Source organism: Heptranchias perlo, chromosome 2 (assembly GCF_035084215.1).
Source record: "Heptranchias perlo isolate sHepPer1 chromosome 2, sHepPer1.hap1, whole genome shotgun sequence".
Classification (NCBI taxonomy): domain Eukaryota; kingdom Metazoa; phylum Chordata; class Chondrichthyes; order Hexanchiformes; family Hexanchidae; genus Heptranchias; species Heptranchias perlo.
In genome coordinates this window covers 69,899,786-69,915,238 of record NC_090326.1, presented here as the reverse complement: position 1 = coordinate 69,915,238, position 15,453 = coordinate 69,899,786, and the positions used below count along the sequence as shown (strand labels likewise).

The 15,453-nt window shown below is 40.1% G+C and overlaps 1 protein-coding gene across 4 annotated transcripts in view; it reads right to left on the bottom strand.

The window, feature by feature from the left end:
• Positions 1–6,571: 6,571 nt before the first annotated feature.
• LOC137340189 (WAS/WASL-interacting protein family member 3-like) overlaps positions 6,572–15,453 on the bottom strand; it is a 93,651-nt gene continuing 84,769 nt past the window's right edge. For all 4 annotated transcript variants that reach the window (XM_068002593.1, XM_068002602.1, XM_068002584.1 and 1 more), the window contains one exon: positions 6,572–6,821. In XM_068002593.1, the coding sequence (XP_067858694.1) occupies positions 6,781–6,821 (41 nt within the window). In that variant the 3' untranslated portion in view covers positions 6,572–6,780. The remainder of the gene's footprint in view (positions 6,822–15,453) is intronic.

Sequence of the window (15,453 nt, the reverse complement as noted above, 5' to 3'; positions counted from 1 at the left end):
CCCTGCAAATTTTTTTCCCTCAAGTATTTATCCAGTTCCCTTTTGAAAGTTATTATTGAATCTGCTACCACTGCTCTTTCAGGCAGTGCATTCCAGATCATTACAATTTGCTGCATTTATATATAAAAAAAGCTTCCTCATGTCGCCTCTGGTTCTTCTCACTTTGAGAAAATTGTATGCTCCTTTTTATCTCCTGGTATTACTGCTTTTATAAAAAAAAGTGCCATTCCGCCACAGAACACCACTCCAGCTTTCACTGATGAGGGGCTCAATATCTCTGGATAGTTGGCGATGCCACTGCTGTTGTAGAAGGACATCAAGTGGTAACGAGCAGCTTCGCCACAAGGAGGGCAGACAATTAACGCCAGACTGTTCTTGTGCACCCTCTAGTGGCAAGTCATAGAAAGTCAAACAGAGGTTTCTAGGAGAAAAAAAGTTTAAAAACGCATCTTAAATTCTAAAAGAGTTTTTTAAAATAAAAAATCCAAGCTGGTAGGAAATCTTTCCTGCTCCATCATGTGAGAGGACCCATAATTTTGAGTTAGAAAGTCTCCAGAGACTAGCTCACCTGACATCAGTAATAGGCTTGTTTAATGAATGCCTTTTTTACTCCGTGGAAATAAGCATTGTTTTCAGTCTTGGATGCTCAGCTGGAGCCCTCAGCAGTCTTGTCATAGAGTCATGTTGAGAAATCCCTTAAATCAAGGTACATGTTCACAAGGCTAGTGGATGATGTTGTCTCATCACTGATGCATTAGGTCAGTAGGTTCATTTTTTTGACAAAGCTCACTATTTTTACAATTACTGATTTCCTTTTTAAATCTATAAAATCTCTACTTTTCTATGTTTGAATGTGCAACATGAATATATTGTTGAGATAAAAGGTAAATTTGTAAAATGCTATCTTGTTTCAAATATTGCTTTACTGCCACAATACACAATTTATCTTGTCCATTTATTTTTGGAATGTATTGTGACTAATGGGTAGTACCATATCAATATTCTATCCATGCATATTTGTGAACAAAACAAAAAAAATAATTGCTTATTTATTTTCATCTTAACTAAGAATACTTTTATGCAGATAGTATTGATGAATAATGTCCCACACACACACACACATCTTTTTGTAGCTACATATGGTGAATTGAATGATTCTCAGTCCAACTGAAATCCTACTTTCTATCTACATTCATTTGTGGGTTACCCTGACTAGAATAATCCCCCAATCTGAGCAGTCTGGATTGTGTGCAGTAGAATGAGAGAAATACCCCCTGAATTCCCTTTCCATAACATTTAAGCATTCCATCAGGCAAGCAAATCAATGGGTTGGTATTTAATATGTTTGTGACCAAATCCTTGAGATGAACTGTTCCACCAATTTATCAATTAGTTCGATTCACCTTATGCATTATAATCATCTGTACTAGCTGATAATTGAGCTATATTCCAATGTTATAAAATTGTACAAATGAAGAATTACTTTCATTGCAACTTATAAAACTCTTAAAGAATTAAGTTAATTTTAATATTTAAATAAGAACAGAAAATGCTTGAAATATACAACAGGTCTGGTGACATTCAATTAAAAACATTAACCTGTCTTTTCTTTCTACAGATGCTGACAGATCTGTTGTGTGCTTCAAAATATTTTCTTTTTTATTTTAAATTTCCAGCATTGCAGTTTTTTTTCAATTTCACTTTAATTTTTTTTCAGCTATCAGGAACTCCACACAGTTTGCATACAAATATCCTCATGATTCCCTTTAATCTATAAACTACAGTACTGTTCTCTCAGGTATGGGGGTGCGCAGATAGCTTGGAGCTATAGATTCCTAGTACCATACAGCAAGTATTCTTAGTTAAGATAAAAATAAATAAATTTGTGCAGCCTTTGCTAGCCATCTGGTTCTCAGGGTACTCTTTAAAATATGCTTTTTCCTGTTTGAAGAGATGATTATTGATTTTTTTTTTCCAGTTTGGATATCAGTAAGATCGGTATCCCCAAACATATTTTGTCTTAAATTATCTTAACTAAAATTATTGCATTTGTGTCCATTCCTATTAAGAGACTGGTCAATTTATCTGGAGCACATTGTGCATTGGAAAGAGTTTCCTGCTACATAATTTTGGATTTAATATAAACTAAAACCATATACTACTTGTAACAAACTTTAATTAGATTCTAGGAACTCCAGAATTCATTTAGCAAAGCTTCTCAATCTTAAATTAATATTCTGGGCTAACATGTATTCACATACTAATAACTTACTACTTACTGTCCAGTACATTTGGAGTAGAAGATAAAGGCTTGAAATTTTTATTTACTTATCAAGTATTAATTTTAGTGAATTGAACTGCGTTTGTAAAATACAGGACCAGGTTACTATGAGTATTGTATTAGAGAGGTACTAATGAAATTTTAAACCAGGTTTGCAAGTATGCAGACTTGGGGATGTGTTGAATGGTCAGGGAAATTAATTTTTGTACTTAAGTTTTGGGGTAGAGTTTCTGCTAAAAATCAGTACAATCCGGCCAAACCAGGGCAAAAGATCGCAGAAAATCGATTTATGCTGGGCATAAATTAGGTCCAGCGTAATTCGAATTTCAGCGATCTATTGTGTTGGTTCAAAAATCATTTTGCTGAAGCTGGTCCTGCCCATAAAACTGGCCACGCCCCCCCTGTTCGAAATAATGTGAATGCCGGATTTCCGCAATTGCGCCTGTCTGCGGCCATAGGTCTTCAAATTAAGCTAGTTTTTTTAGGCACAAAGGCACTAGTAGTCGTTTTTACATTTTAAATATTTAATTTACTAAGAAACTGACTGGTGTACACCAATGAAAGTAGTAAATGGTTCAGTATAGCTTTTTAAAGTCATTTTCAGTGATTTAAAATCAGGTTGCTCACAGGTGGAGGACTAGGCACTCCTATTAAAAATGCTTATTTTTTGTGATAAACCCATTTTCAGCTGTATTAATGAAACTGCACCAGGTTACCACTCTTAAATACATCTTAAATACATCAATGAATATTTTTTATTGCAAAGAAAAAAAAAATGATAACGCTCTATTAAACTGCCGAATTGTGCTGGTTGAGTATATTCAAGGCTGAGATAGATAGATTTTTGGACTCTAGGAGAATCAAGGGATATGGGGATCAGGCGGGAAAGTGGAGTTGAGGTTGAAGATCAGCCATGATCTGATTGAATGGCAGAGCCGGCTTGAGGGGTCGTATGGTCTACTGCTCCTATTTTTTATGTTCTTATGTTAGTGGAAGATTTTACATTTGTGATTATACAGACACATTTTAGTGGAAACTCGAAATGTAATTGCCCATCACGCCCTAAACGGTAACTCTAACCCAAAGGGTATGGTAGAGTCACTTTAAAAGAGATTCTATTTCTTCTATATCAGTGGAAAGGTCACATACCCTTGCATTGGATTTTATGCTCATCCAAATCAGCCTTTGGCCCTTAGAAATCACAGGACACTTGTGCAGAGTTTGTGGACTTGGGTGACCCTACAACTCACTCTCTTCACACTTACGTTTTGAAAATGCCACTTACAAGCTTTTTTTTACAACTATTTTATTGATTTTGTTATATGCATCGACCAACCTTATTGGTGCATACTTTGGATTAAAGCCCATCCCACAGGGGATACAGAGTTCTGCAGATATGAAGTCTGTTAATGGCACGAATTCGATGGGCCGAATTGCCTCCTTCCGTGCTGTAACCTTTCTATTAACTACCAGCAATGCCTCTTGAATATTACTCTGTATAATGTGGATCTACACCTTGTGTACATTGGACTACCTATTAAAACTGTCAAAGGAATAAATTTGACCTCAACAGGAATTTCACTGACTACAAAAGACTTGAAGGTACATTGTTTTACTTTTAAGACTATGCATAATATCAATTTTCAAAAGTAATGTTAAATGTAATATCCCAAGAACATTTTGGAAAAGATCCTTCCAAAGTAAAAAGATACCAAAGATCTGTGGAAGGACATTGGACTATATTCAATCAGTGTTGGTTTTAACACTAGATACATTTGTTTTTAAACTGTGCTGGCCTGTTATATACCAGAGATGCCTCCCCCCACCCCCCCACACCTCCCCAAACTCATTAATAGATAAAACTTTGCTTTGTGTTGTACTGTACTGTCCAAACAGTTCAGTCACTTCTCCTTTGATGTTGGAAGAGCCAGTCAGTGTAGCCCATTATCTACCTCCCTTGCTTTTCACATTAGCATTGGAACCTATGACCATAATCTTACAAATACAAGAACTTCTTTCAGGTAGCGTCTCATTGGGTTTTTTATATGTTCTTTGGCTGTGGTTGATGCAAACAAGGCCACATTCATTGCACATTCCTGTTTGCAAAGGCTATGGCCCCTGACAACAGCCCGACTGTAGTGTTGAAGATTTGTGCTCCAGAACTAGCCGCGCCTCTAGCCAAGCTGTTCCAGTACAGCTATAACACTGGCATCTACCTGACAAAGTGGGAAAACTGCCCAGTTATGTCCTGTCCACAAAAAGCAGGACAATCCAATCTGGCAAATTACCGCCTCATCAGTCTACTCTCAATTATCAGCAGAGGGATGGGAGGTGTCGTCGATGGTGCTGTCAAGCGACACTTACTCACCAATAACCTGCTTACTGATGCTCAGTTTGAGTTCTGCCAGGACCACTTGGCTCCAGTCCTCATGACAACATCCAGGCTTGGGCTGATATGTGGCAGGTAACATTCGTGTCAGACAAGTGTTAGGCAATGACCATCTCCATCATTACCATTGCCGAATCCCTCATCATCAACAGCCTGGGGGTTACCGTTGACCAGAAACTTAACTGGACCAGCCATATAAATACTGTGGCTACAAGAGCAGGTCAGAGGCTGGATATTCTGCAGCGAGTGACTCACCTCCTGATTCCACAAAGCCTTTCCACCATCAACAAAGCATAAGTCAGGAGTGTGATAGAATACTCTCCACTTGCCTGGATGAGTGCAGCCCCCACAACACTCAAGAAGCTCGACACTATCCAGGACAAAGCAGCCCGCTTGATTGGCACCCCGTCCACCATCCTAAACATTCACTCCCTCCACCACCGGCGCACTGTGGCTGCAGTGTGTACCATCTACAGGATGTTCTGCAGCAACTCACCAAGGCTTCTTCGACAGCACCTTCCAAACCCGCGATCTCTACCACCTAGAAGGGCAATGGCAGCAGGCACATGGGAACAACACCACCTGCACATTCCCCTCCAAGTCACACACCATCCCCACTTGAAAATATATCGATGTTCCTTCATCGTTGCTGGGTCAAAATCCTGCAACTCCCTACCTAAACAGCACTGCGGGAATACCCTCACCACACGGACTGCAGCGGTTCAAGAAGGTATCTCACCACCACCTTTTCAAGGGCAAATAGGGATGGGCAATAGATGCTGGCCTTGCCAGTGACGCCCACAACCCATGAATGAATTTTTTTTTAAACTGAGGGTTGTGAATCTTTGGAATTCTCTACCCCAGAGGGCTCTGGATGCATAGTCATTGAGTATATTCAAGATTGAGATCGATTAGATTTTTGGACACTTAGGGGAATCAAGGAATATGGGAATAGGGCAGGAAAGTGGAGTTGAGGTAGATTATCAGCCGTGATCTTATTGAAAGGTGGCGCAGGTTTGAGGGGCCATATAGCCTACTCCTGCTGCTATTTCTTATGTTTTTATGTGGATATCTACAAAGCATTTGTATTCAACCATGGTACAGCCACTGAGCAAATGGTTATGATCTGGAATGCACTGCCTGAAGGGGTGGTGGAGGCAAATTCAGTTGTGGCTTTCAAAAGGGAATTGGATAAGTACTTGGAGGGAAAAAAGTTGCAGGGTTATGGGGAAAGGGCAGGGGAGTGGGACTAGCTGGATTGCTTTTGCAGAGAGCCGGCACGTGCTCGACGGGCCGAATGGCCTCCTCCTGTGCTGTAACCATTCTATGATTCTATAATAGTGTTGCTTGCTGGCATCAAAATTGCAGTACATAAACACTGACCAAAAAGCCCCTTAAAGGGGACTGCAAATTTGGATTAATTCCTGATGTGAGATAAATGTCATAGTGAGAAAAGAATAAAGATAAATAAAATTAGTGCTGAACTTGGTGAGCCAGAGCTTAATTAGATTGACCCCATCAAGTCATCATTGGCTTAAAATGAAAGTTTAAAAAAAAGCACACTTAAAAGCTCCCATTTACAGTTAATAATGAAACAATAAGTTGTAAGTTAAGTAAAATACTTCATATCAGTAGTAACATTTAATATTTTCCACATCATTTGTTTCTACTCAATGGAAAGTATACAGATTTTCCACTAGTCTATTTAGCTAAAGGTTAATGAACCTGATACACTTTTGATTCACAAATGCAATATAAAATAATCCTTACTAAGTCCAGACAGCATTTCTATTTTTTTTAAATTGAAAATGCACATTTACAGTCATAATATTTTTAGATTACCTAATTTATGTTGATACAAGCCATTTTGCTAGAATACAAATGAGAAAAAAATAATCAACGATGGGACAACTTTGCCACTTTATTAGTTATGAGAGAAGTTAGTGCAGTTTCTTCAAGTATGTGAAGAAAGCTCTGTTCTCATCTTACAGATGGGACAAGCTCATTAGGTGAGTTCAAGACAGAAAAAATGTTCCTTCAGTGATGTCACACGCTGTCTTCGATCTGATGGCGAATATGGACCCTCAATCATAAGCAATGAATGAACAAATCATCTTAATGGTGTTGTGGCCCGATGAGCTTTTTGGCTAACTGTAAAAAAAAGGACATTTAGAAAATAGTTACGCAGTAAATCATGGTTTTTTTTGCCCTCTACTATAAGAACATAAGAAATAGGAGCAGGAGTAGGCCATATAGCCCCTTGAGCCTGCTCTGCCATTCAATAAGATCATGGTTGACTTCTACCTCAACTCCACTTCCCTGTCCTATCCCTTGATTCTCTTAGTGTCCAAATATCCATTGATCTCAGTCTTGAATATACTCAATAAATAAGCATCCACAGCCTTGTGGGGTAGAAAATTTCAAAGATTCACAACCCTCTGAATGAAGAAATTTTGCCTCATCTCATGACCAATCTCTTATCATGAGACTATGCCCCTGGTTCTAGATTGTCCAGCCAGGGGAAACAGCCTCTCAGCATCTACCCTGTCAAGCCCTCTAAGAATTTTATACGTAATTCAATCAAAGCATGCAATTGGTAGAGAGCAGCCAAGTAGCAGTTAAATAAACTCCTCTTTATAGTGGACGTCAAAATCACAACCCAGCTCAGAATATCACAAAGCTTTCTTCTTGCCATTAAAGATAATGACTAAAATTATAATTTCACACTGGACCTTGTGCACGCAAGCAGCAGCCCATGATAGTCACCAGGAAGCTAGAGATAAAACTGGAGAAAGGTAATCCTGTCTCCTACACCAATGGATGCTCTTTCTCCAGTGTTACATATATTGTCAACGGCTTTTACAGGGTAATTTTCCAACTTTGTACTGCCATCAGGAAGCCTCAACTGTTGTAAGCTCACATTGGAAATTTGAATGTGAATTGCACATGATTTACCAATACTTTAAATCAATGATCCACAGTATAGGAGAAACTGGATGGTGCATGAAGTTAGATACTGGCCTTTCACCTCTGCGATTTGGATTAAAATCTGGGCTTCGACTGATGGGATAAAAGTCTCCTCTGTGTTTCGTTTCCCCAGCACCATTACGGTTTTCAGTAAGTTTCCCAACATTATTTGTTCTATCTGATGTGTTTGGAAAAAGAGGAGGACCTATGGAGGACTGGCAGACAGGTCACGCTGCACAAGAGATACTTTGTGCCCACCTATTGGTACCTGCACACCCACATCTCTACAATACTGACATGAAAATTCCTCACTTTAGAACACAATTAATACAGGGGATGCTCTTCCCAAAAGAAGCTGAAACAACATTCCCTGTGTATTGCAGCCAAAGGCAGCAAACAGTGTGACATCATTTGGTGTTAAAAGGGGGCGAATAATCTATCCAAAGTAATAAATGTTTGTTGTAAGAGGAAGACTATATTTTGAAATTTACACAGATGAAAATGAGAAACATGAATTAATCCTAGAAATTAGATGTTGATGGAGTATTATGTGTATTAATTAGAAATTGCTCAGAACCTACTGTTCATTGTATCACTGAACTAGTAATTCAAGGATAGGGAGTTTCCTTCCCACTGTCTGCTCGGTGAGTAAAGTAGTGATTGGTTGATACAGATTTACTCTGTTTATTTTGTTACAAAGTGATTTTCACTATTACATTGGCTGGAAATGTGAGCCAAAGCAAGTTTTATGAATACCCACAATGACTCTAGCAACATATACATACAAGACAAAGGCCCATATACATAAAACAACCAGGCCTAGGAATAAAGCAAGTGAATCAAAATAGATATCATGGGGTATCAGGACAAAGCAGCCCACTTGATTGGCACCCCATCTACCACCCTAAACATCCACTCCCTTCACCACCGGCACACTCTGGCTGCAGTGTGTACCATCCACAGGATGCACTGCAGCAACTCGCCAAGGCTTCTTCGACAGCATCTCCCAAACCTCTACCACCTAGAAGGACAAGAGCAGCAGGCACATGGGAACAACACCACCTGCATGTTCCCCTCCAAGTCACACACCACCGCCACCTTCTCAAGGGCAATTAGGGATGGGCAGTAAATGCTGGCCACGCCAGCGAAGCCCACCTCCCATGAACGAATAAAAAAAAGTGCGTTGGCTGGTCGGCAAATCTTTGAGGTCTGGGTCTCATTACCATGCCACCAGCAGGCTGCAGGCACCAAATAGGTACCCCACTGCAGTATGTCGGTTCTGGGTTGGCACAATATCGGGTAGAACAGAGGCCAATCTAGTCAGAAGCAAGGTATATGGTTTCAAATTAAGTCTTTAATGGTGCCCATAAGTATTTATCTGACACATACAGGGTACAAATCTTCAGTAACTGGCAGGTTCACACTATACTCGATAGACTCACATCTTGCATGGGAAATGTTAATCAATAGGAACAGGAGTAGGCCATTTAGCCCCTCGAGCCTGTTCTGCCATTTAATGAGATCATGGCTGATCTGTGACCTAACTCCACATACCCACCTTAGCCCCATATCCCTTAATACCTTTGGTTAACAAAAGTCGATCAATCTCAGATTTAAAATTAACAATTGAGCTAGCATCAACTGCTGTTTGCGGAAGAGTTCCAAACTTCTACCACCCTTTGCGTGTAGAAGTGTTTCCTAACTTCATTCCTGAAAGTCCTGGATCTAATTTTTAAGCTATGTCCCCTAGTCCTAGACTCCCCAACCAGTGGAAATAATTTCTCTCCACCCTATCAGTTCCCCTTAATATCTTGAAAACTTCGATCAAATCACCCCTTAATCTCCTAAATTCCAGGGAATACAGCCCTGGTTTGTGTAATCTCTCCTTGTAACTTAACCCTTGGAGTCCAGGTATCATCCTAGTAAACCTACAGTGCACTCCCTCCAAGGCCAATATATCCTTCCTAAAGTGCGGTGCCCAGAACTGAACACAGTTGCAGATGTGGTCTAACCAGGGCTTTGTATAGCTGTAGCATAACTTCTACCCCCTTGTATTCTAGTCCTCTAGATTTAAAGACCAGCATTCTGTTAGCCTTTGATTATTTTCTGTTCCTGTCCATGACATTTTAATGATCTATGTACATGGACCCCTAAGACTCTTTGGACCTCCACTGTTATGAGCTTTTCACCATTTAGAAAGTACTCTGATCTATCCTTTTTAGGTCCAGAGTGGATGATCTCACACTTGCCTACATTGAAATCCAATTGCCACAGTTTTGTGCATTCACTTAATCTATTAATATCTCTGTAATTTTATGCTTCCATCTACACTGCTTACCATGCTGCCTATCTTTGTGTCATTGGCAAACTTGAATATGTGGCTCTCTATCCTGTCATCTAAGTCGTTAATAAATACAGTGAATAGTTAAGGCCCCAAAACAGATCCCTGTGGGACACTACTAGTCACATCCTGCCCATTATCTATACTCTTTGTCTCCTGCTGCTCAGCCAATTTCCTGACCAGGTCAATAATTTGCCCTCAATTCCATGAGCTTTAACTTTAGCTAACAGTCTTTTATGGGACTTTATCGAGTGCCTTCTGGAAGTCCATATAAACAACATCCATAGACATTCCCCTGTCCATTACTTTTATCAACTCTTCAAAAAATTCAATCAGGTTTGTCAGGCATGACCTACCCTTTACAAATCCATGCTGGCGCTCTCTGATCAGCTGAAAATTTTCAAGGTGTTCCGTCACTCTATCCTTAATTATAGATTCTAGTAATCTCCCAACAACAGATGTTAGGCTAACTGGTCTTTAATTCCCTCATTTCCCTCTCTCACCTTTCTTAAACTGCGGAGTGACACGTGCAATTTTCCAATCTAAAGTAACGGTTTCTGAATCGAGAGAACTTTGGATGATTATAGTTAGGGCTTCTGCAATGTTCTCACCTACTTCCATTAAAAACCCTGGAGTGGAAACCATCTGCTCCTGGGGATTTGTCACTCTTTAGTGCCTTTATTTTTTTCATTACTGTTAATTTGCTTACATTAATTATGGTGAGTTCCCTGTCCCTGATTCAAAATTAGTTCCTTTGGGGTGTCCGGCATGCTACCTCTTCCTCTACTGTAAATACTGACGCAAAGTATTTATTTAACATGTCGCCATTTCCTTATTTTCATTTACAATATCACCATTATCAGTTTTTAAGGGGCCCACATTGCTCTTGACCATCCTCTTTTTCCTAACATAATTGTAAAATTTTTGTGTTCATTTTGATATCGCTTGCAAGTTTCTTTTCATACTCCCTTTTTGTAGCTCTTACTATCTGTTTTGTCACCCTTTGCTGTTCTTTGTATCTCACCCAGTCACCAGAATCTGTGCTTTTTTTTGCATTTTTGTATGCTTTTTCTTTTTGTTTTATGTTGCCACTTACCTTTTTTGTTGTCCATGGCTGCTCTTTTTGTGGCAAGTAGAGCTCTTGCCCATTAGAGGTATAAACTGGTTCTGTACCACGTTAAATTTTTTTTGAACACCTCCCACTGATGATCTGTCATTTTACCCATTAACAGATTTGCCCAGTTTATGTGGACAGTCATAGAATCATAGAAAGTTATGGCAGAGAAGGAGGCCATTCAGCCCATCATGTCTGTGCCAGCCAAAAAAGAGCTATCTAGCTTAATCTCACTTTCCAGCACTTGGTCCGTAGCCCTGTAGGTTATGGCACTTCAAGTGCACATCCAAATACTTCTTAAATGAGTTGAGGGTTTCTGCCTCTACCACCCTCTCAGGCAGTGAGTTCCAGACCCCCACCACCCTCTGGGTGAAAATATATCTCCTCAGCTCCCCTCTGCTAAGGGAAATAGTTCCTCTCTATCTAATCCCTTCAGAATTTTATACACCTCAATTAAATCTCCCCTCAGCCTCCTTTTGTTCCAAAGAAAACAACCCCAGCCTGTCCAATCTTTTCTCATAGCTAAAATTCTCCAGCCCTGGCAACGTCCTCGTAAATCTCCTCTGTACCCTCACTAGTGCAATCACATCTTTCCTGTAATGTGGTGACAAAAACTGTACGCAGTAATCAAGCTGTGGCCTAACCAATGTTTTATACAGTTCTAGCATAACCTCCCTGCTCTTGCATTCTATGCCTCGGCTAATAAAGGAAAGTATCCCGTATGCCTTTTTAACCACCTTATCTACCTGTCCTGCTACCTTCAGAGATCTGTGGACGTGCATTCCGAGGTCACTTTGTTCCTCTACACCTCTCAGTATCCTCCCATTTATTGTGTATTCCCTTGCCTTATTTACCCTCCCCAAATGTATTACCTCACACTTCTCTAGTTTGAATTCCATTTGCCACTTTTCTGCCCACCTGACCAGTCCATTGATATCTTCCTGCAGTCTACAGATTTCCTCCTCACTATCAGCCACATGGCCAATTTTTATATCGTCGGCAAACTTCTTGTTCAAGCCCCCAACATTCAAGTCCAAATCATTAATATATACCACAAATGTACAGGGCATTGGTGAGACCACATCTAGAATACTGCGTGCAGTTTTGGTCTCCTTATTTAAGAAAGTATTTTGCTTTGGAGGCGGTTCAGAGAAGGTTCACTCGACTGTTTCCTGGGATGAGGAAAGGTTGGACAGGTTGGGCCTGTATACACTGGAGTTTAGAAAAATGAGAGGTGATCTTATTGAAACATATAAGATCCTGAGGGGACTAGAACGGGTAGATGCTGAGAGGATGTTTCCCTTTGTGGGAGATAGAACTAGGGATCACAGTTTAAAAATAAGGGATCTCCCATTTAAGACGGAGACGAGGAGAAATTTTTTCTCTGAGGGGCGTGAGTTTGTGGAACTCCATTCCCCAGAAAGCGGTAGAGGCAGGGTCATTGAATATTTTTAAGGCTAAGTTAGGTAGATTCCTGATTAACAAGGGAGTCAAAGGTTATAGTAGGTAGACGGGAAAGTAGGGTTGAGGTCACAATCAGATCAGCCATGATCTTATCAAATGGCAGAGCAGGCTCAAAGGGCCAAATGGCCTATTCCTGCTGTTAATTCGTATGTTTATATGTTCGTAAGAGCAAGGGACCTAGACCCCAACGGAAACAGCCTTCCAGTTGCAAAAACACCAATCAACTATTACCCTTTGCTTCCTGCCACTCAGCCAATTTTGGAGCCAACTAGCCACTTTCCCTTGGATCCCATGGGCTTTTACTTTTTTGACCAGCCTGCCATGTGGGACCTTGTCAAAAGCCTTGGTAAAATCCATGTACACTCCATCAAACGCATTATCCTCATCGACACTCCTTGTTGCCTCCTTAAAAAATTCAATCAAGTTAGTCAGACACGACCTTTCCTTAACAAATCCATGCTGACTGTCCTTGATTACTCCGTGCCTTTCTAAATGACGAATTATACTGTCCCTCAGAATTGATTCCAATAATTTGCCCACCACCGAGGTTAGACTGACTGGCCTATAATTACTCGGTCTATCCCTTTCATCCGGACCTGGCAATTAATCTACTTTCAAGATGCTAAACCCCTTAATACTTTCTCTCTCACTATGTATATCCCATCCAATATTTCACACTCCTCCTCCTTAACTACAATCTCTGCATCGTCCCCCTCTTTTGTAAGGACAGACGCAAAGTGTTCATTAAGAACCATACCCACATCTTCCGTCTCCACACATAGGTTACCTTTTTGGTCACTAATAGGCCTACTCTTCCCTTAGTTATCCTCTTACTCTTTATGTATTTATAAAACATTTCTGGGTTTTCCTTAATTTTACTTGCCAATATTTTTTCATGCCCTCTCTTTGCTTTCCTAATTTCCTTTTTAATTTCACCCCTGCACTTTCTATACTCCTCTACGCTTTCTGCGGTATTGAGCTCTTGGTGTCTGACATAAGCTTCCCTTTTTTGCCTTATCTTACCCTGTATGCTCCTTGTCATCCATGGGGCTCTAGATTTGGCAGTCCCACCCTTTTTCTTTGTGGGAACATGTTTACTCTGAACTCATTGAATCTCCTCCTTGAATGCCTCCCACTGCTCTGACACTGATTTACCTTCAAGTAGCTGTTTCCAGCTCACTTTTGCTAAATCACTTCTCAGTTTAGTAAAATTGGCCTTTCTCCAGTTTAGAACTTCTGTTCTATTTTTGTCCTTTTCCATAACTCTGCTAAATCTAATTGAATTATGATCACTACAACCAAAATGCTCTCCCACTGATACTCCTTCCACCTTCATTCCCTAAAACAGTCTTTGTCCCATCCTGTTGAAGTCGGTCTTACCTAAATTTAGAATCTTAGTAGCTGTTGCGGGTTTCTCCCTTTCAAACACAATGTTGAACTCGATCATATAATCGCTATTAGATAAATGTTCATGCACCGTTAGGCTGTTAACTAAATCTGGCTCATTACCCATTATTAAATCTAATATAGTCTGCCCCCTTGTTGGTTCTAGGACATATCGTTGCAAAAAGCTGTCCTGAACACACTCAAGAAATTTGTTACCTTTCTAACATGAGCTTGTCTGCTTATCCCAATCTATATGAAAGTTAAAATCCTCCATTAAAATCACTCTGCATTTGCCACATGCTTGTCTAATCTCTGCATTTATACATTCTGCCACTTCACAGCTGCTACCAGGGGACCTATACACAACTCCCACTACAGTCTTAAATCCTTTTCTATTTCTTAATTCTACCCATAAAAGTCTCCACTGCCTAGTTACCTCTCATTGTATCCTCTTGTATCACTAAGGCTACTCCTCCCCCCTCCACCAGGTTCCTTATCCTTCCTGGAGACCTCATAACCTGGTATATTCAGTTCCCAGCCCTGACTGTCTTGCAGCCATGTCTCAGTAATGGCTACCATGTCGTACTCTCTAAGTTGAATTTGCACCTGCAATTCATTCAGTTTGTTCCTTATACTCCGTGTGTTTGTATAAAGAACACTTATTTGGGCCACACACACTAACCTTTCCTTCTGCTCTAATTTTTCTCACACATTTCTTTTTTCTCTCTCCTGATTTAATTACTTTACATATTTTAGTTTTCCCTTTACCTGTAGTGCCAAGATCATAATTTCTAACTATTACTCTACTCTTTTCCTTTTCGTTTGTTTTAGAATTATTATTTATACTACCTTTTCCACCTGAGCCCTCCCCCCATTTACTACTATAAAGTCCTTGTGACCACCCTATTTATCCTTTCCGCTAGGACCCTGGTCCCAGCCCGGTTCAGGTAGAGCCAGTCCCAACTGCACAGTTCCTTCTTGTCCCAGTACTGGCGCTAATGGTAAATGAAAAGGTTGAAGAAAAAATGAATTGGGTGCCAGAAGCATTAAATTGCTCCATTTCCCAGCACTGATGTTCCTCACCTTGATGAGACTAAACATCTCACTTAAAAAAAAATTCAACAAGCCATGCCTCCCCAATGACTCCAAAGGTAACTATGATAGTGAGCGATAAAGACCAGAAGGTCCAAGTTCCCAGAGTTAGATGATCTCAGTCTAGGTGGTGGTAGGAGTGCTACAATTGCCCTCTGTGACCTTGTACTCAGGAAGGAACCAAGATCAGCTTAAGTTCTATTCCTGATTGCTATGGAGTGGCCCTTGTTGGAAGGTTTGTGTGTATGGACATCAAATGAGGGTAGCTGCAGGCTCAGCTCTGATACCACCAAGGTCAACTAGCTTGTTGAAACAAAGATTAAGATGCATTTTTAAGAATGAGAGAAAGCATAAAATTAAGAGATATTTTGATTTTAAAATATTGAAGTTTGGTGACTATAGTAAAGGCACTAAGTATT